The sequence below is a fragment of the Histoplasma capsulatum genome, genomic scaffold, assembly GCF_000149585.1.
Source record: "Histoplasma capsulatum NAm1 scaffold_7 genomic scaffold, whole genome shotgun sequence".
NCBI lineage: Eukaryota > Fungi > Ascomycota > Eurotiomycetes > Onygenales > Ajellomycetaceae > Histoplasma > Histoplasma mississippiense.
In genome coordinates this window covers 1904636-1925953 of record NW_001813976.1, presented here as the reverse complement: position 1 = coordinate 1925953, position 21318 = coordinate 1904636, and the positions used below count along the sequence as shown (strand labels likewise).

The following is a 21318-nucleotide window of genomic DNA, read 5'->3' as shown; positions in this document are numbered from 1 at the left end:
GAGCGTGACAGGTATCCTTAGTTGAAGGCCTCACTACTAGTGTGGAAGAGTTGTTTTTAATAAGCAATAAGCAATAACTGTGGGACGTCTGTGGTTGTATTAGCAATGTTGACAGCTGAGGCATATATGTGCGGTGCGCTAGTCCGTGATAGGCAGCCTATGGCCAACAAAAGTTAACTATGGAAAAGTGTTCGAGCTACTATCCCCTCGTCTGGAAACCAGGCACAATTAGCGCGGTTTTTTAGCGTGTACGTTAGCGTATTAAAAACGCGAAAACTACTGGATTATATGACAGATCGGCTGTATTAGAATGTTTTAATGTAATTTATGTAATCTATTCAATCTAACGTAATCGATAAGCGAGCGAGCCACATAAGCAAGCGAGCCACTTCCCACCTACCAATACAACAAGAATGCTCTTCAAGTCCTGAATACAACCCAAAATTAACAAACTGATATTATCAATTATTTCCTGTACGCTTAGAGCATGTACGGGCAGTATGCCCAATAATCCCACATACACTACACTGTGGTGCTGCACGTCTTCGTGGTTGGGACTCAGCAGCCTCAACCACCCCTCTTTCCCATTCATTGATGCTTCGTACGCGATCCAAGCCTTCTTCCACCCCCAAAGCTCCCTCTTAGGCTACATATGTACGGCCTCTTTCTCGCTTTCTCTTTTATTTAGCATTTGTAGCCCTTAACTCCCTATTTTCAGCTGCTATAATAGCAGCACTATGCATTGCCATTTGACATACCTTGACCAGCTGATTTAGGGCACGATCAGTTGGGTTGAGTGGGCTCTGCGTACGGTGCTTAATATATCCTTTAACTTTCTTAGTCTGCTGCTCTAGCTGGTGTATATTATGTGGTGTAGCCATGGCCCAGGAGGCCTGAGAGCTATGAGAGGTCCCAGGTGGGGTGGGGGTATGCATTGTGGTATTAAGGCGCGAGAGAACCTGCTCAGGATTGTATGGAACCAGTCCAGCTGCCCTGAAACTGCTCTTGATGTTGTTCTCAGTCAGAGCCTGCATCTGAGCTGCAGGATATAAGGCCAGAAACTCCTCCTTGTCAATATGATTGATCCCAAGCCGCATCTGATTCTCCACCTGTCGTCCATATGCAGTTTTCAATGGGGAGAAGCACCCAACATCCAGTGGCTGAAGAAGATAAGAGGAATGTGGTGGCATGTAGAGAGCAATGATCTGATTCTCAGAGCAGAATTGATCAAATTCAGCTGAGGCATGGCTTCGGTGCCAGTCTAGAATCAGCAGTCGGTATCTGCCCTTTGTACGGGGTAGAGTCTCCTTGTTGAACACCTCTTTCAGCCAGTACAAGCCCAGCTGGTCAGTGGTCCAGCCATTCTCACTGACTCCAATCACCCAGTCATGCGGCAGCCCTTCAGTCTCATACCAAGAGGACTGATGCATCTTTCCCTTGAGGATAATCATTGTACGGAGAGCCCAGCCCATTGCATTGACCCCAGCAATAACAGTCATCCATTCCCGATCTCCAGGCTGTACAAGCTTGGGATTCCTAGCTCTTTCAGATCCAGTCACCACTCTGACAGTCCCAATAACCCCCATCTGAAAGCCTGTCTCATCAAAGTTGTAGATATTCTCTTCCAGAATCCCATACTTTGCAATGGTGTTTTGTACGAGTCTAAACCACCCACGGATAACCTCAGGATCCTCACATAGTGCACGTTGATGGTCGTACTTGCGGGAGAACTTGGATTTCAGCTCTTCATAGCGATTGACAAAGTTTCGTACCCAGCATTCACCCACTGTGGGTGAGGGGTTGATTCCTCGACTGGCAAGAAGGAGATTGGCCATTTCTCGTACAGCTGCAACCCGGGGTGGCTGACCTCGCTCATCCATGGCTAGAATCCATTGAACAAGTGATTCTTCTTCTGTAAGGCTAAGTTTTCGGTTCTTTGGGGGAATGTCCACGCGTGCTGTACGACCAGAGACACGGTGAGTGAGGGTTGAGCGAGGGACATCATACAGCTTTGCTGCAGCTCGTATGCTTGAAATTTGATCATTTTTAAGTGCTTGAATGGCTAAAAGAAGCCTTCCTTCTTGAGCAGAGACTTTATTTCTTTGAGTGGTTGACATTTTTGTTGAAAAGCATTCTTGTTGTATGGCAGGTGGGAAGTGGCTCGCTTGCTTATGTGGCTCGCTCGCTTATCGATTAGTTAATGCCTTGTAAAAAAAAAGAAAAGTAACTAGTGGCTGCTCCGGATCTGCAGTGGTAGCCCAACTGGAAAGCGGCGCTCTCAAGCTTTCAGCTGCCTTTTCATACAACAGCCCCAATCGTCATGACCTCGAGATCCAAGCGTGTTATTCCCGATAGCGTAAGGCTTAGCCCAATTCCACACGGGCTGGCAAGGAATTAACTCTCGTTTTGCTGGAACAGAGATATATACTAGGATACCTAATAGACTGAATAGACTGTATGTTGTATTTTCAATTTTCTGAGCTTCAAGAAACCATCTGTGAATCATTAATCATCTGTGTAAATTGAAATGTGTAAAAACAAATCACAATGGGTTCTCAATATTTTGCTTGGGATTTCCTGCACTTTGAAACTCAAGCCCCAAAGAATTCGCAAAGAATGGACCTTTCCTCGGCCCCGTGAACTCATGTCATCAGTCCCGCTGGCAATTTGACAATGAGCTTGTTTCTCGTTGGTTTGATGTCAAATCTTGAGGTTGGTGGTGATAAAAATCCCTGTTCATTCTAGCCGCACGCACATTCCCCGATTCATTCTCAACAAACCACGATAGCCCCGTAATTCCAGCGGGCTTGTTACAAATACCAGTTGGAGCTGTGGCTTTGCAGTGGCGGCATGATTATCATTATCCTTTTTTGTTCATAAATTTGTTACAGATGCCCAACAGGCCCAGCTGTGGTGAAATTGGAAAGTCAGCTAGTTCCGCGCTAAACAAAGCTTCGTGAAGCAGCCCTCCTTTTCATTGGGCTTAAACCCGCTATAAGTACGGGGGAAATTGACCTCATGTTCCGGGCTCCCGTAGATTTTGAAGAATAATAAAAGTATTCCGTATATTTCCTTTCCTTCTTGACGCTCCGCCTTGATGTTGATGTTGATTTTCTTTTTAATTTTTCGTTCCCTTCGTCGTTGATATTTTGGCCTTAGCCATCATAAGCAACGATGAGGGCGGACTTGATTGCGTTATGGACCACCATCATAGGGACGTATTCAAGTAAGTTTTAGACACAATCGCTATTTGTGGTGGCAGATTGAAACACCTCGACACCCTTTATCCAGTTAAATGACTAAATAGCTGTAATTCCAGGCCTCGCTGCTGCTGTGGCACCCGAATCTATTCAAGCTCTTTCCGTGAGAGCGCTCCCGAACGCTCCCGATGGGTATACACCTGCTGAAGCCAGTTGCGGTGAAAGTCGCCCGACGGTTCGCAGCGCAGCGTCCCTTTCACAAAATGAAAATCTCTGGTTAGAGAAAAGAAGACAAAAGGCCACTGATGCGATGAAAGATTTTTTTGGCCGCGTTACCATTGCAGGTTTCGATGCGCGGTCTTACATTGAAAACAATGCCAAAAATATCTCTGCACTTCCGAATGTTGGAATTGCGGTTTCCGGCGGGGGATACAGAGCCTTAATGAATGGCGGTGGCGCATTGAAGGCGTTTGATAGTCGGACAAAAAACTCGACCGGCCCCGGGCAGCTGGGCGGCCTGCTGCAGTCAGCCACATACCTATCTGGTCTGAGTGGTGGTGGATGGCTCGTCGGATCACTTTACATCAACAATTTGACCTCTGTGTCAGAGTTGGAGGCGGATGAGGATGGGTCGGTATGGGAGTTCAACAATTCTATTCTCGAGGGCCCTACATGGAAGGGCATCAAACTACTCAATACCATCGATTATTACAAAGAAATATATGATGCCGTCGAGGGGAAGAAACAGGCTGGGTTTGACGTTTCACTTACGGATTATTGGTGCGTTTTGTTCTCTCCTTGGGACACTTATCTATCAAGCTCGTTGATTTGGAGAAAATGGAGCTGACAGTTTTGCGCATCAAAGGGGCCGAGCTCTATCGTACCAGCTTATCGATGCCCCTGAAGGTGGACCAGCTTATACATGGTCCTCTATTTCCCTTGGACAGGATTTCAAGGACGGAAATATGCCTCTCCCCATTCTGGTTGCGGATGGCAGGAATCCCGGAGAGTTGTTCATCGGAGGCAATGCCACAGTATTCGAGTTTAATCCTTGGGAATTTGGCACATTCGACCCGACCATCTTTGGCTTTATGCCCTTGGAGCTCCTCGGGTCGAAATTCGAATCAGGGTCCTTGCCCCGGTCGGAGCCCTGCGTGAGAGGCTTTGATAACGCTGGCTATGTCATGGGCACATCATCATCCCTCTTCAACCAGTTCTTACTGAACTTAAATGGTGTTGATATTCCAGGATTTGTCAAGGATGCATTTGAATCTATCCTTGAAAGCATTGGGAGAAGCAACAACGATATTGCAGCGTACGATCCCAATCCGTTTTTCCACTACTCCAACCATACCTCACCTTTCGCGAAAGAAAAATCTCTCAACCTCGTCGATGGTGGAGAAGACCTGCAAAACATTCCTCTTCATCCTCTGATTCAGCCAGAGCGGCACGTCGACGTCATTTTTGCCGTGGACTCTTCTGCCGACAACAAATTCAACTGGCCAAATGGCACCGCGCTTGTCGCAACTTATGAGCGCAGCATAACTTCCAGCATTGCTAATGGCACCGTGTTTCCAGCCGTCCCTGACGTGAACACCTTCGTAAATCTGGGACTCAACAAGAAACCCACGTTTTTCGGATGCGACAGTGCAAACATGACAGGCCCATCTCCTCTGATAGTCTACATCCCCAATTCACCATATGTAGCTTTTTCCAATGCATCAACCTTCCAAATGGAATATTCCGACTCCCAGCGTTTCGAGATCATTCAAAATGGGTACAGCGTTGCTACCATGGGTAACGGTACTGTTGACTCGGACTGGCCTACCTGCGTTGGCTGTGCCATGCTCAGCAGGTCGTTTGAACGCACAAACACGCAAGTTCCTGAAGCCTGTAAGAAGTGTTTCAAGACCCATTGTTGGGATGGACGAATTAACAGCACTGTTCCTTCAGTGTACGAGCCAGGACTGCTGCTTGGACCCTTGAAAACTACCAGTATCGCATCTTCGAGCATTGCCCCATATTCTTTCACTTTGCTTATTGCTGTTGGTGTGGCAGAGATGCTATTGCAGCTGTCCACGTAATCCTTCATTTCGATATTTCCAGACCCCCTTTCTCAATCTTTTTCAAATATGTTCTGTTCATTTTGATATCATTTCGGGATACCATTTATTTTTTCGCTTCTTGATGGCAATCGTTATATATCCGCTTTATATTGCTCTCACCACTTTTTTCTTTTTTCTTATCATCGTACTATTATTGTAATTGCAACTGATTGGCTCGAAGGAAGTGTTCGCGGATAGGATATATTTATAGCACGGACTTCGACTTTCGAAGTGAAATTTTTCCATTGGTTTCAAATCGACAGAAGATTAAATTTTATTTACGACTTTGCTAACTGAATCTGGCTGTTGTAAATTTGAAACTATAAACAGGCAGTCGCGAGGTCTTCATTGAAGAAATAATGCAGAATACCAATTACACATAACAACCATGCCAAAGAAACAAGCATCCAGAAACCATCCACGAAATAGGCTCATTCTCCAATAGGCATTCTTTCTCGATGATTTGAAATCGTGAATTCCTCAGTTACTAGTAGTAGTGGTTGGTTACGAGTTTTAGTTATGGCGGTTACTCCTATTCGACATATCACGTGGTAGCACACAACAAAGCCAAGCCTATTCTGGGATTTAACCCTAACTCCCATGTTGCCTGGACAACGAACTCCGTATCATCAACAAGATCCAATGGCGATTTGTTCACCCAACTAGGCTCGTCATTAATACTCCTCCATGTCTAAATAGGTCTCTCTTATTTTGTTTATTTAAATTCATTTCAGCTTTTAGCCTTTTCCTCAAGCGTGATATCCATCGCATGATTGACGCGCCCAACAATCTGCAGACCAAGCTTCATGATATCTGCCGCGAAAGCTATTGGGCTCCGGCAATTTCTACTCCTGTACTGTGACCACCTTTCTTAAATACCATATATTTAGGCCCAAATATGGCTCGAAGAGCAACAGCAGCTTCTGTCCCAGGAAGCCCTCCAAAACGAATGACTCGGGCTAGGGCAGCTCAAAATACAGGGATTTCGGACGCACCAGCTATAGCAGTCCAAAACGAGGCAGCGGCAGCCGATAAAAAAGCAGCTCCGGCAAGAGGAAGACCGAGGACGAAGACAGCAGATACCACAACAACGGCGAAACCAGCGTCAAGGCGAAAGGCTTCCAATGCGACGACATATGCAGACGGGGTCGAACCCAAGAAACAACGAGTCAAACGAGGAAGAAAGAAAACAAACGAGGTGGCCCAGGATTCCAGTGCTCTTGATGGTGATTCCAGTGATGACGAGATGGACATTGTCACCGTTAAGCCAAAATTGAAAATGGCATCTTCTACTTGTAAAACAGGGTCTGTCTCAAGAGTTGCGGCTGGGACGGATAGGAAAGCTGCCCCAATCCTTACAAAACAGAGTCAAGAGGAATCCGGGAATTTCGGCGACAGCGACGACGACGACGACGAACTGGCACAGCCGGGGCCGCCGAAGAGACTACAAGGAAGACCAAAGACTACCTCAACTACGAGGAAGAGTAAAGCTGTAGCTACCGGAACCTCCCAGAAAGCCCCAGTAGGACGACCGAAGAAGGCCATTGCAGTGACAACAGATGATGATACTAAGGGTACGAGCAAGACGATACATATTTCAGCAGCGTCCCTAACAGCCGCGTCGGCTACCTCCAGAGCTCGAACAACAGTTGCCACAGTCCCAAGGAAAAAAGTTACCTTCCTTGACATGATTACAGACTCCGACAAAGAGAACCAGCCAATCACTTCGTCGACAGCCACTGATCCAAAACAAAAAATTAAAATTGGAATTAAATCTAAGCCCGTTCGAAAGGCCACTGCACCACCTGGCGAACGAGATTCTGCTGGTATTGCAACAGAGGAGAGAAAGAAAGAGCCTCTCTCTCCGAAAAAAGCCACTCAAGTTGCCAGATCCGGATCCTCTGCTAGTTCGGCCGATGATGCTGAAGATGATGACTTGAGCTCGCCTCGACCCCGGATTCCACGCCACAATGGATCTCCGGTTAAGCGAGATCCACATAGGCCATTCAATTCCCCTGTTAAAAAGATCGATTTTGTATCTCCTACTAAACCGTCCTCACAAGGCCCTTCTCCACCGAGAGGCGCTCAATGTGAGCAAACCTTGTTTTCCAGTTCCATACAGGAAGCAATGGCGGATTCAGTAATGTTATCTTCACCACCAAGAAGGCTTCCCCCCTCACCATACAAGGATTCAATGAGAGATTCACCTCGACGTGCTCTATTTCAGCCTATGGGATTGTCGTCTCATTCTGAAACACAGGATATGAAAGTGTATTCACCCTTGAAAATCTCACCCAAAAAAGGCAGTCTTGGTGTATCCTTCCCCCAGTCACCATTCAAGTCCATATCAACTCAGCCCCAGGACAAATCGACCTTACTACAAAGCCCGGCGAAACGACCAAGCTCTCCACTTAAGTCTTTGGGCAGCAGCTTAATAAACGAAACACAAATTCGAAAATCTACAACTCCTTTAGCAATTGAAAACACTTTCCTCTGCCATATCAAACCATCTGCAGTACCGGCAAAACATAAATCTCCCACAAAGCTATTCGATCAAGCCATCAAGGAAGAACTCAATACTGATAGCGCATTCGCCGATTACCCTCTTGGTTGTGGAATGGGTCTTTTTGGGGTAAGGGGTTCATCAGGAGGGCTCGGCGGAAATTCCTATCATCCGGTTTTGGAAGATGCCAGCGATGTTAGCCCTGCTGGGTCTCCTGCACAGGGTTTGAATGACCCGTTTGTCATTTCAGAAATCCTGTCAACACCGTCTGGCTACGTGAGTGGATACGACATTTGTCACCAAGATGCAAGTGTCAGCTCAACAAGGGATTGCATTCCACCAGCAGCGCCATCCCCTCCAATATTCATGAACAGTCGCGCTCCGTTAGTGTATCGTGATGACATAGTTGAAGAATCTGACGACGAACTAATGAAAGACGCCAGCCCATTAAAGCTCAATAATGATCTATCACGACGAAACACACTGCTTGGTGCGGCTGCTGAATATGATATGAGCGATATTGACCGATCGGAAGAGAAATTGGGATTTACTCCCTTGGCCGAGCGGCTAAGCCAGTGGGGTGCCATCAGCCCAGTGAAACGGCGGTCTTCCAGACTTCAAAATCGAGGGATATTTTCCCCTCTAAAACCCAGTGAGCTCGTTGACCATGGTAGCCATGTTAGTGAAAAAGATAATGGACTTGAACATGTACCCCAGCCGCTTGCGCTTAGATTGTCTATTGCTTCCGGAATTCCATGTTCTACTTTATTTGAGGATGGAATGTCTGTGCATCATCGTGAAAGTGTGGATGGAGCTGTCGTTGCTACCGAGTTAGGCAACGACATGGTCAGAGAGAAGTGTGACAAAACTACGAACAACATGATTGGCGATGATGCCATGGACCTCGCGCCAGAGATACTTGAAAACTCGGACGGCGACAATGAGGCATTCGGAGATGAGAATGCAGCTCCTTCTGACTCCACTGTTCCAATCGATCCACGACTCTTTGACGAGGATGTGAGCCGGAGTAAAGATCTGGTCGAGAAGGCGAACCCAATCGTGCTTCCGATGTCTGTCACTCCGGTTCGCTCCCGTGTGTATCCTCGGACAATTCATACTGTCTCAAAAGTGCCTCTGAGACCTGACGGCGACGGTTCTGTGCTGAAAGTTCCACGCAAAAGGGTTCGATCCCTTTCTTCTTCACCCATAAAGAACTCAAGTCGACAGCTTGGAAAGACTAAATTGGTACCGGCACTTTCTCCACAAAAAGCAATGTTGAGTCTAAAGCAAAGTCATGACGACATTGCCGGATGTGAAGCCGAATCGGAGCAACCAAATGAAGCTCCTGATAAATATAATGCCTCAAAGAGTATTCGATCCTCCGAGAAGAGCGCAGCGAAGTCGCCAAGCAAATCAAACCCAGTTAATGACAAAGTTCTCCAAGGAGCAGTTGTCTTTGCAGACGTTCACACTGCCGAAGGGGCTGACGCAAGCGGCATCTTTGTTGAGCTTCTAACTCAAATGGGGGCCAGATGTGTGAAATCATGGTCATGGAATCCGCGAGCGAGCCTCTCTCCCGTGGATAGCCTAGATCCCAAGGAGGGCAAGGTTGGAATTACACATGTTGTCTTCAAAGACGGCGGAGTGAGAACATTAGAGAAAGTTAGAGAAGCTAACGGTCTTGTGAAATGTGTGGGCGTTGGTTGGGTTCTTGAGTATGACTATTTCCCCCGTGCTTTACACCTAGTGCTAAAAGCTAACAATGATATCCAACAGCTGTGAACGCAAAGGCAAATGGCTTGATGAAATCAATTACGGAGTGGACCTTAGGCTAATACCACGAGGTGGGCAAAAGCGCAGAAAGAGCATGGAGCCAAGAGCACTTAGTAATTTTAATGGGAGCATTATCAAGCTTGACTCGTCCACGTCGTCCAACGGCGGAAGATGTAGTGTTAGCGATCGCGAAACATTCCAAGAGTTGATGCGACTGTCACCAACACCACCATCGTCAAGACGTGAATCGATGGAATGGGACAGGGAGTTTATTGCTTCAGAGTCAGAACAGAAGCAGCATCCCGCTTTCCAGTCAACACCGACAAATCCTTCCCGGTCCGTGGCAATGTCACAGAGTTCTGCAGTCGTAACACCTACAACTCCAGACTTTAGTTATGCTTTTGATTTTGATGGTGCTTCGGCTCCATCACCTATAACTCCATATCATCCCTCGCAGGGAACTCAGTTGACTCAGCAGACTTGCCCCCCAAAACAGTTGAGACAGGGACTCTTCGGTAATCACTCGGATAGCCCGATGAGCGAGGGGCTTAGAATTAGGTTAGAGGCGGCTAGAAGGAGGAGTTTGGTTTGGAAACCAAAAGTTGGAAGTCCGCTTGGTCGTCCAGGAATGAAACTTTAAATCATATTACGATATGATTGTTATTTGGGGTTAAAGTGAGAGTTGTGTAACTTTTATTTCGTGAGATCTTTGTTCGGGTGGTTTAGCTTCTTCTCTCCTTAGGTGTCTCTTCTTGTACTGTACAGTAATACTATGTTCTCTGTGAGTAGTAATCGCCTCTGCCTTAATATATGTTCACATATTCTTTTCCGTCCTTTTTCCGAAGTGTTTTTATATACGAGTGCAACTTTGGGGGCTTGCGAACTTGGCGAATATGGATTGGCCTTCCTTTTACATGCTTTCCCCTTTCTAGCTGATTTTTGATATGATAGTTTCGACTTGATGGTTTCAAAGAAATTTATTTCAAGCTGGCCGTTAATTAACTATATCTGGCTTAAAACTGGAAACAACAGTGCAAAACCATGATAAAGGTGTTTAGGCTACTGGGGCAAAAGTGCTCAGTTATCACCAGCGCCAACTGGGGATGACCCACAAATCCAATACCTCCAGTATAACTATAGCAAGCTAATGAAATCTAAAGAAATTGATCATTTTCCCTAACTACATTCCTATTAACTTTTCGCCTTTAATCACAAGCAAAAAAAAAAAAAAAAAAAAAAAAAAAAAATCGCCGTAATCACATCTCATTCAATTCACCCTCCTCCCCCATCCGGTCCCGATAAAAGCCTGCAACCAAAAACGCCAACTCCAGCGCCTGCTTCTCATTCAGCCTCGGATCGCAGAAGGTGGTATAGCGTTCTCGTAAGCCATCCTCCGTCAACCCCGCCGCACCACCGACGCACTCCGTCACCGCTTCACCAGTCAGCTCCAGGTGCATGCCCCCCAGAAAAGAACCCTGCGCGCGATGGATTTCCAGCGCCTGCCGCAGCTCAGACAAGATATCGTTGAACTGGCGAGTCTTGAGACCCGATGGCGTGGTGAGTGTGTTGCCGTGCATGGGATCGCATTGCCAGACAGGAGTGTGGCCAGAGGATTGAACTGCCTTGATGTGTTGAGGGAGGAAACTGGCGATTTTCGAGGCACCGTACCTTGAGATGAGCGTTACTTTGCCAATTTCCTTGTCTGGGTTGACGGTGTTGAGAAGGTCGATGAGTTCATCCGGATCCATCGTCGGGCCGATTTTTATGCCGATGGGGTTGGCGATGCCGCGGAAGAATTCTACATGTGCGCCTCCAAGTTGGCGTGTGCGGTCGCCTATCCAGAGGAAATGGGCGGAGGTGGCATAGTGGCTACTTGGTGGGTGGGCAGTGGAGGTAGACTGGTTGGATTTCGCTACCGCCTCGGGGGGGTCACGGCAGAGTCTAGCGAGGCTTTGTTCATAGTCAAGCATCAGGCCTTCATGGCTGGTATAGATGTCCACAGTTTCGATTCCGCGGTCTGTGTCGAGGCCTGCAGTTCTCATGAAACGTAGGGAGTCTGTCACTCTGGATACGATCTGTTCATATTTTTCCTTTATAGATGGCGCGATTACGTGACCGAGTCCCCAATCCAATGGAGAGTGTAGGTCAGCTAAACCAGAGGCAAGGGCTGCTCTAAGATAATTTAAGGTTGCAGCGGAATGGAAGTACGCAGATACGAGACGGGATGGATCAGGTTTCCGAGAAATGGGATCCGGCTGAAAGCCATTGATGTTGTCACCACGGAAGGACGGCATCGTCACACCGTTGATTGTTTCCGTGGTGCTTGATCGAGGCCTATAAATTTGTGAGCATCATATGCAAAGAACGCGCGATGAATTGTATTACTTACTTGGCAAACTGACCGGCGATCCGAGCAATTCTGATTACTGGCTTATTCGCTCCTACGGGAAAGAGTTAGCAAGAGACTGACTGCTATTTGATGATATTTAGCGTAATAATATTACCCCAAATCAAAATTAAGCTCATCTGTAATATCAATTTGATCTTCGACTCGATGGATTCTTGGTTGCAGTAATCAAAGAGTTCCGCGCAGTCACCTTTCAGGTTTTATGTCAGTTAGACCAAGTTCATACAATGGCCTCCTACAAACCGATATAAGAACTGTAAGGACCCTGTTACTTACCCCCTTGGAGGACAAACGCTCTCCCAAGTGCTACATTTTTCAGGCAATTCTTCAAATTAACAATCTATGGCAGAAAGTTAACCTTCATACTTATCACATTTGTTTTTCAGTTGTCATGATTCATACCTCCTGGGGGGTCACCAATGGAGGTAGATGCTGAAGCTTAATCAAGGCATCTTTTAGGCCTTCTTGATCTTCATATGTAACTTCCTGCTTTATAGGCTTCGTAGTCCAAGCTATTCCGTATATCAGCTATAATATACTAAAGAATGCATAACTTGAAAACATACATGAAGGAGTCCAGGTATTTCTAGACTGCTTTTCCTGGGTGGAAGTCATATTAAATTGGTATCTCTGGTATACTACATAAGAGGCGCCTAGCTCGCAATGTAGTTTGGGCGTATACGATAGTGGTTTAACAATAAGTTTTCCTAGAATTTGATTACTGCTCTTCGCAAAACGCAAGAGAATATCTCTAGTGCGGGGTGAGGAGAGATGGTATCTAACCAGGCGTAACACTAAAATACGAGTAATCGTAGCACACAGATTGGACAAAGTAGCCTTCAAATTGAACTTTGTAAGTAGTAATGAGGTCAGTTTTCTAGAAAAATCCTGCCGAACTCGTGAGTCATGAAAATACTACATTCAATCGGTGGTTGTGTAGTTATTTAACTCTGGGATAGGCTATGGGGCAAAAAACCTAGCCACTTATGGGGTCACGTGGTAGGAGTCTGTTTGCCGCTCGGCGTTGTAACATTGCTAAAGTCTATATGGAAGCCTTGCTCAATTATCTTCGCAAGGGCCCATAACCCATCGACCCTTACAAGCCTCAGACTTTGACATATACACCTATGGCTCCCTCGAGCCGTCGAAAACCCCCCGCGACGGGCTCCAGTCCACACAATAACAACGACGATAATAATGACAATGGCGAATCAGCTTCTGAGTTTCCTACAAATGCTGAAGACCGTGCCGCGGCGGCTGCGCTTTCTTCTCTCAATACCGCCAACGAAACCTTTGCCTCCGAACAGGACAGAGGCGTTCCCAGCGGTGCGGTGCTACCCTCCGCAGCTGATCAAGAGGCACTGGGTAAAGCGATGAGCAGATTGGAAATGATTGCCGGCGTGGATAAAGCTGGGGGTTCAAGTGCAGGTTGGGCTGCAGGGACTGGGAAGAATGATATGAATGCGAAAAAAGATAAGGCTGATGGGAAGACGGATGGGGGCGAGGGGGAGAAGGTGGTGAAGAAGAAGGCGGTAAAGGTTGCGGCGGAGGATGTTGGACTTTTGGTGAGTTTAGTTGATATCGTATTTCTCCTTGAATGGTAGTTACATTTGGCGTCTGCTAACCGGGTGATTGGTATGTAGGTGGATCATCTTGATCTGACGAAGGTAAAGGCTACGGAACTCTTAAAGGCACATGAGGGAGACCCAATCAAAGCTATTCGCGCATACATCGCGCCTCCCCAAGCATGACAAACCAGGAGTGGGAAATTATCGACTCACAGAACCCTTGACATGGAAAATCTTGGCGACAAAAGAATCTAAGATGAACTAAGGGCTCCCCGTTCAATTTCAAAGGGGCTGGGTTTGCCCTGATAAACTGACGCTGGGATGCATGGACGAAGTCATTTTAACCGTGTTTTCCTTGGCCGTGTGACGATCGAACTGCAGCTCAAAAGCGCTGAATAGAGAATGGGGAAATCAGCATTCAATTTCTAATGGGAGCTGCCGTTGGTTGGATTTGCAGAGCTCAAGGGTGATTCACAAATGAGTGAAATGACCTAGTGATATCCCGACAACATATATTTGGTCACAGAATATGAAGAAAGTTGACTACTGGGAAGCAACGTTCTTATTTTTGTTTAGGACATCCAATGCATTTCGCTGCGATAAGTAGATAAGTAATTATCATGGTTCCGATCAGCTATTCTCACTTCATCCAAAACACACCAGGACTGCTGGTTGCGTCACGTCAACTCGGATCTAAGTACAGTACAGGTGACCTGGCCCTTTTGCCAATATCTAATAAAGGCGAGTTGATGAAAATGTTTCTAACCGATTATTTTATATGACTATCAACTGGTATAAGACAAATGAGACAAATACAGTAAGCTCACTTCCCATAAAGGGTGCAACGTTGTGCCCAACATGTATATTTATGTACCTTCCATCCAAATGACAGTTTAAACTAAAGTATTAAAGATTTCCGGAATCATCACGATCATTATTGACATCACCATAAGATTAATGGAGTGAAACGAAACGTCCTAAACCCCATACTGTCCACTCATCTGCTCGTTCGATGCTCGGATCCCTCACTTTCATGACTTTGTTCAAGCTTTTTGTTTTCAAGCCCACTGTCCTCGAATATGGTCCAAGAAACGCCCCATCCTAGTAAAACTAACACCGCAAGAGCCCACCAAACCGCTCCAACGATATTATACTTGAGCGCCAGCCCCAAACCCCAACCGCCAACCACCGGGCCCAGCGTCCTCGCGGCGGAGGTCACGCTCTGCGCAACTCCATGCACAGTCCCCAGCACGCTCGGATCCGTAAGCGAATTATTAACCAGAATAATAGCCGCAGGAAGCGAGAATGTTCTCGAAATGACCTGAACAGAGAAAACCGCTGCCAAAGCTGGCCAGACGAGATACGGCCGGTTCGGTACGAGAGCCAGGAACCGAACCAAGAAGTTGGCAAGAGCGGGAAATGGTATGAATGCACGCAGCGATTTCAGGGTGACTAGGTGGAAGTGGACCCGCGAATAGACGAATATCTGTAACGGGAGGCCAAAAAGGCCGATGATGGCGGTTGCGAAACCGACTTTGGAGCTTGGCATGCCAAGACCACCGCCAAAATGGAAAAATCCACGATGGCTTCCTTCTGGTGCGCGAGGGGTGGGTAAGAAGACGAAGATTAGCGCATTAAAGGCGCTGAGGTGTACGGCGAGGACGAACTGGGTGAGAAGGGTGAGTAAGACATTCTTCGTCCAGATTTGAGAGAAGGACATGCGTTTCCGCCGAGGTATCCGCATTGGCCCACGTCGTCCTGCTGGCACCGATCCTTGGGCGCTCCTCTCCAGATCGATGGATTCTCCTGCTGTCGGGATATCGTAGGTTTCATCGATTGAGTGGTAGTTGTGTAGAGTGTGGTCAGGCTTAAAGTTGCGACATATCATTTTACCGATCTTCCGACCCCAGTCGCTTCGATACTTGGCTGTTTCATGGGTCTTGAAGAGAAGTCAGCCATGGAGATATAGAGGCTTCAAAGAGTCAGCCAGCATCGGGATGAAGCCCACCTCGTCTAACCCAAATAAAACCGCTAGCGCGGATATCAGGACAATAACCGCGCTTATGACATTTGGTAGGGCGTATGGCCATTTCTTCATCCACCAGACGCCGTTTTGGCCGCCAAAAAATGAATGTGGGCCGAACAGACCCGGATAGCTAGTCAGAGGGTCAGCGAGAAGTCCACCCAAAATAGGCCCTATTATGACGCCGATATTAAAGCACATTGGCTGGAGTAAGAAGGCCCGAGATTGATACCTGGCATTCAGTTAGCCAGAGTTTTCTCTAGAGGATAAATACCACAATCGCATTCCGACGGGGAGATTAACCACGAGTTCAAAAATGAACAGGCACAGAATGCGGAAACGGGTTCCATTTTTTAGAAAGCGAACATACTTTTTTTCTACGATAAGTTCCGAAATTATGGTTCGCATGACACCGATATTGCTGTTCAGAGCACCTCCAATGGTGCGAAATATTGTAGCAGCAATAAAGGACTGAGAAAATCTAAATCCCACACATGCAATGGAAGTTCCAAAGAGGCCTGCCACGAGCACCCTTTTTCTTCCCATAAAATGAGTGTCCGCAAGCCGGCCCCATATCATGGCCGTCGCGAACTGTGCTGCAGTAGAACAGCCCTGTAGAAAACCAGCCCGAGCAGATATCGCCGAGTCCGGCAGGGACGGGTCAAAGGATTTGAGTTGGTAAAATATATACGCTTGGAGGGAAGTTTGAGTCAAAGGCTCGGACAATCGAGCAATGTTCAGGATGATCAATTGGGTTTTCTTTGGTAAAGAAGCCCATGATACTGGCTTTTCCTCGTCTGGTTCATACCCATTTGATTCCACAACATTCGCTGCGCTTGTATCATGCTCTCCAACAAAAGGTGGCCGTCCACTGGGAGAATCGGAAGCTGGCAAGTGTCCACTGGTGCCGCTTTGCCCCAGAAGACGATCGTGAGGGTCATAGGCATCGCCCTTCAAACTTGACGAAATAGACGATGAATCGCTATCACTATTTTCGTGAAGGTCACCCTGGAGCCTCACTCCATCAGCTCTAACCGTCGCAGTAGCATCATCGCTATTATCGAGAGCGTTGCCCGCTCCACTCGACGGTACATTTCCACGTAAAGCAGAATGAGGGGAGAAGCTTTCAAGAGAGCTCATTCAAAAAACCGAGATGCCAGTCCAATCCTTCAAGATCGAAGTCGCCAGCGTCGGGCAATAGTATTCATGTGCCACGGAAAGTCACCTAGGTGACTCATTCTTTGCTGCTTTTGTGAGGGATTTAAAAAAGCGACAAGGGGGAATTAAAAAAAAAAAAAAAAAAAGCAAAAAAAAAAAAAAGCAAAAATAAAAGCGGAGATATATCACCGCCATTGCCGATGCGCCTATCCCCTGACGCAGGCAGGAGTAATTCCCGTAACCAGACTCCGCTAACAGCATTATCCCCTCGTCTGGGGGCGAGGCAACAATTAGCGTATTTTTTAGCGTGTACATTAGTGTATTAAATACGCGAAAACTACTGGATTATATGAGAGATCGGCTGTATTAGTGTGTTTTTATGTAATTTATGTAATCTATTTGATCTAGCTCTAATTAATATCATGAAAATGGAACTCCTTCCAACACTCTCTTTTCAAGCAGAGAGGAATATTATTACATGCTTCACAACCATACCTTGTTCTTGAAGTTCTTTCTTTATTCTCCTCTGCTATTTTTCTTTTGTACTGACATCAGATACAAGTTTGAGTATATGGCAAGGAGATCTGATGATGATTTAGATCTGAATTTGATCAAGTAATGAATAGAGGATTTAAATATTAAAAGAGTTGAAGATAGAGCTGTTGACAGAACTGCATATGAAATAGAGTAGTATTATCAGAGTCAGTAGTAATCAATTGATGAAAAATATAAACATTGATAATAGCATGATCAATAATCCAGTACAGAATTGCCAATCAGATTTGATTAATAAGCATATGAGTTTCATAAAAAGCTTTATACTGATTTGCTAGATCAATCCCATTCATATTATGATTGTAATCATCAATAATGATAGAAATCTTCACAGCTTTTTACCAGTTATTGTCACACCCTTGGTTGTGCCAAGGCCCCGTGACGGCTCCACACGGCCCATCGTTTCCCCTCGGATAATCCCATCTATCCCATGACGTCACGCAGGTGTCCGAACCGGTTTCCAACCACCCTATGACATCATTCGGATGCAATAGAAGAGGATCCGATTGATGAGATATGAGAATCCTGTTTCTATACGGGGTCTGGATTCCTTCTGGCAGATCAATGCAGCGCCACTGCGGAGTTGCTTCGGCTACCCTCGCTCATAGAGTGAGGGGAGGATGGCTGCCCGTTGTCTATATAGAATAGCTAGATGCTGGCTCTCTATTCCAGGAGCCAGCGATTCGTCTTTTATCTTTTGACAATAAGATACCAGAGTTACCACTGTCCTCATACAATATTCTTAGTGTGCCGAGTACCTCTGGTAGTTCAGTATTTGTATAGTATTCTACGAGTTCGCGGTTCAAGCGAGATAATCAAGCCCACCCATAAGGCTTCCCATTATATACCATCCTCCTCTGTGCCGCTGCCGAGTAGCAATCGCCTCGGCGCCGTCACATTACAGTTATCTTCAAATATTCTTCAGATTTGAAAGCTATTAATAGAGCTCAATTCTGAACACTTTCTGACACATTCAACAAAACTGTCTGACAGATGAATTGTAGACAGTAGTAATATTATGTTATTGTCTTTTCATTCAAAACAGAGAACCTCATTTTGAGGTATTATATACAGAGTATTGACAAAAATATGAAAGAATAGTTCAGAGTTCTTTTGTAACGGGCGTACATCGATTAACGATCTAGCACTATTTTAAATACAGATTACGAATTGATTAAGGAAAGAAAGAGAAAAGAGATCAGAAGGAAAGGTTGCACGAAGGGGGTTCTTATAGAGGGGAGATCGGGGCGGAAGAATATCAGAAGCCGCCCCGCAGTGGAGCACGGAGCGGAAGAACATTGAGGGTTACGCGGAAGAATCGTTAGAACTACGCGAGCGCGGAGCGTGAGGAACACGCGGGCGCGGAGCGTGAGGCAGAAGGGGTTGGTTGCGTAAGTTAACCACTAACGGGTGCTAACCCGTCATATTTTTAATTCTTACAGAAAAGAAGGCAGATTGGCAGAATGAATGATTTCACAAACTTCAATTCCTTGCTTTCAAAGATAATGAAATAAAGCAATAAATGTGAAGTAGTTATTCATATGAATTGAATAATCAGCAATCTTTTTATTGTTATTCAATTCTGAATGCTGCTCAGAGCTCTGCTGCTTAAAACTCTGCAAGAATACAAGCAATCATTCAATCAATTTCATCATAAGAAATTCAGTTTTGATTAATTCTGAAGTCTGAAACATCATATTTATACAGAGATTATTATGAAATATGGTGTGGCGTACTTACGCCCCTACCTACCCCTCGCTGATTCCCAGAGCTTCCGCTCCACCCCTTCCTTCTTCCGCCCCTACTCAAGGCTTCTATCCTTCCTTTTATAACCCTGCGATCGCTCCTTCCGCAGGAATCAATCACTGTAAATAAACAAGCATGTATATATAGGGGCGTCCGCCCATCTTTATCTTTTAGAGAATCAGACGTGTATTATCCTACTGAGCTGCGTACGCTACATATGGAAAAAGTTTAAAGATATCTCCATTTTTTTAATTTAAAAATCTTATATCTTTGTCTGATTGATTTTTGAGACATTTTAATTGTGTATTTGAATCATTCAAAGAATCAAATCATCATCTCATCGATGAAGAGATTTGAATTTGAGTTGTAGTATTTCTGATATGTTATATGAAAGTTAGAGTAAAAAGACTCTAACTTCTGTATGAAGAAGAAGTAGAAAGATTTCAGTCTGTGAGAATTGAATATATGAATATATCTTTTGATCTGCTCAAATCAATACTGTGTTATATAAAATCTTGATGAATGAAGTGGCCTCTGTACATCATTTCTATTTCAATAATTTTCAATTACTGAAGATTTATATACTTTCATATAAATAATCTGTCTAAGATATACCTTGATTTCTGCAGAAGTAGTTGACTGTCAATTCTGTGAATTGATGGCTGAATTTCTTGATATCTGAATCTCTGTGTAGACATTGATAGAACTGGCAATATTCTGAATATCTGTCTTTGAGATATAGAGAGAGAATAGGGTGTATGGATTCCATGGATCAATATCATTGGACAAATTGACAGCTGGGAGGTGATGAAGAGATTCTATAAATTTAAATCTAATACTCTCAAGAGACGGAATGTCTGCAAGAAGGGCACTGATAGATCACTTTTGCTTTACATCTGTTTTTGTACTGTCTAATAAAAAAATCAGTCAATCTGATTAAAAGAAGCATTGAAGAATTGGAAATCACTTGTAGAATCCATATTTCTATCCCAGGGTGGGGCCAGGGGTGTCACATCCACGGTGGATATAAATATGGATCAAGAAGAGAAGGTTCCAAGGTTACAGAACACGTAGAGCAGAAAACACAAGATAGTGAAGCAGTATCAACAAATCAGATTACATAGATTTTAGTATGAGAAATTATTGGTTGGTACTTCTAAGCTAACAGCTGAGTTATTACACTAATGGTATTGCGCTAATTGTTGCCTCGCCCCCAGACGAGGAGATAAACATTGCCTGACTTGGTTAGTTGACCATATCATCGAAACCATTTCGTCATTATTAGGTCATGCCGATAAAAACTAAGTTAGCGTCCATAGCCATTGTGATTTCACAGCCCACGGCATGCTAAATTGATTTGAGCCTGGAATCAGCTACCAAATCGGTATAGACTGGGATATGATTGATATACCATGGCGATCAAAAATCTCAGCAGGGAAAAGAAGTTAGCTAAAACGAGCAAGCACACGACAGCCCTCTGGAGATATCTAGGTTCAATATAAGACTACCTAGCAACCAATCATATCTATGAATATCCGTTTAAAGAAAAGCTGAATAAAATATTTATGGACCCAGCGGGCTTATTCAGCGTTATCCATTCTCATCAGTACTATTTCCATCTCCAATACTAACAATCCTGGAAAGCGTACTGTGGCCGGGAGACTAACGGCGGAGAGAATATTCAACGTATGAACCAACATATAACGAAGATGCGTCATTTGGAACAACTCTAATACTTTGGATACCCCCAACTCACCGAAACAATCCCACCAATCCCATCCTAGACACTGAGACATTTTTCCACCCCAGCACACTTCATCGTCACAAGCAGGAATGCATCTCACTATAGGAATGAACCCTCAAAGCTTACTCTTCACCGTCTGTCCGCACTCCCAAGACTCTCCCGCTTCTAACGTCTGCCACCCCACCACTGAACCCGCCTCAACACATATCATATTCTTATAGCCGTCATCAGGGGCGAAATCGGCCATTCCTTTCGCCTTCTCGATCCAGGGGTTCCAGACCACGATGTCGTTAAGAGATTCGCGGTAGATGGAGAAAACGGGGTTGTTGTCGTCGTCTGCGACGACGATTGGAACTGTTGGGTTAAGTGATTGATAGACCCGATCTGTTTCTTGGGTGATTGCAAGGGCCCGGGAAGATTCGACGTGGGTTGATGCGTTGAGAACTTTGTCGACGTATGTTTTGGATTGGAGGTTTAGAATGCGGGTTTTTGTGATGTCCTTTTGCACAATTTTAGCCAAATAGCTTCGCATGATC

The 21318-nt window shown here is 45.4% G+C and overlaps 6 protein-coding genes across 6 annotated transcripts in view; 2 read left to right on the top strand and 4 right to left on the bottom strand.

The window, feature by feature from the left end:
- Positions 1-420: 420 nt before the first annotated feature.
- HCAG_06197 (conserved hypothetical protein) lies at positions 421-2117 on the bottom strand (the record flags this gene model as incomplete). The annotated part of the gene is made up of 3 exons (XM_001538542.1): positions 421-427; positions 522-646; positions 759-2117. The coding sequence occupies 3 exons, from the start codon at positions 2115-2117 to the stop codon at positions 421-423; spliced, it is 1491 nt and encodes a 496-aa protein (XP_001538592.1).
- Positions 2118-3174: 1057 nt separating this feature from the next.
- On the top strand, positions 3175-5284 carry HCAG_06196 (lysophospholipase precursor; the record flags this gene model as incomplete). Its single annotated transcript, XM_001538541.1, has 3 exons — positions 3175-3226; positions 3320-3980; positions 4066-5284. The coding sequence occupies 3 exons, from the start codon at positions 3175-3177 to the stop codon at positions 5282-5284; spliced, it is 1932 nt and encodes a 643-aa protein (XP_001538591.1).
- A 919-nt stretch (positions 5285-6203) lies between these two features.
- Positions 6204-10221, top strand: HCAG_06195 (predicted protein; the record flags this gene model as incomplete). The annotated part of the gene is made up of 3 exons (XM_001538540.1): positions 6204-7395; positions 7780-9523; positions 9585-10221. 3 exons carry the CDS (start codon positions 6204-6206, stop codon positions 10219-10221), a joined length of 3573 nt encoding a protein of 1190 aa, XP_001538590.1.
- A 616-nt stretch (positions 10222-10837) lies between these two features.
- On the bottom strand, positions 10838-12603 carry HCAG_06194 (phospho-2-dehydro-3-deoxyheptonate aldolase; the record flags this gene model as incomplete). The annotated part of the gene is made up of 5 exons (XM_001538539.1): positions 10838-11915; positions 11971-12022; positions 12265-12328; positions 12391-12500; positions 12555-12603. The coding sequence occupies 5 exons, from the start codon at positions 12601-12603 to the stop codon at positions 10838-10840; spliced, it is 1353 nt and encodes a 450-aa protein (XP_001538589.1).
- A 1950-nt stretch (positions 12604-14553) lies between these two features.
- HCAG_06193 (predicted protein) lies at positions 14554-16673 on the bottom strand (the record flags this gene model as incomplete). Its single annotated transcript, XM_001538538.1, has 4 exons — positions 14554-15495; positions 15565-15811; positions 15950-16567; positions 16600-16673. 4 exons carry the CDS (start codon positions 16671-16673, stop codon positions 14554-14556), a joined length of 1881 nt encoding a protein of 626 aa, XP_001538588.1.
- Positions 16674-20897: 4224 nt separating this feature from the next.
- The window catches only part of HCAG_06192 (predicted protein), a gene marked incomplete at both ends in the record, with an annotated part of 1169 nt that continues 748 nt past the window's right edge, over positions 20898-21318 (bottom strand). Inside the window, one exon of the mRNA XM_001538537.1 lies at positions 20898-21281. Within this exon, the coding sequence (XP_001538587.1) occupies positions 20898-21281 (384 nt within the window). The remainder of the gene's footprint in view (positions 21282-21318) is intronic.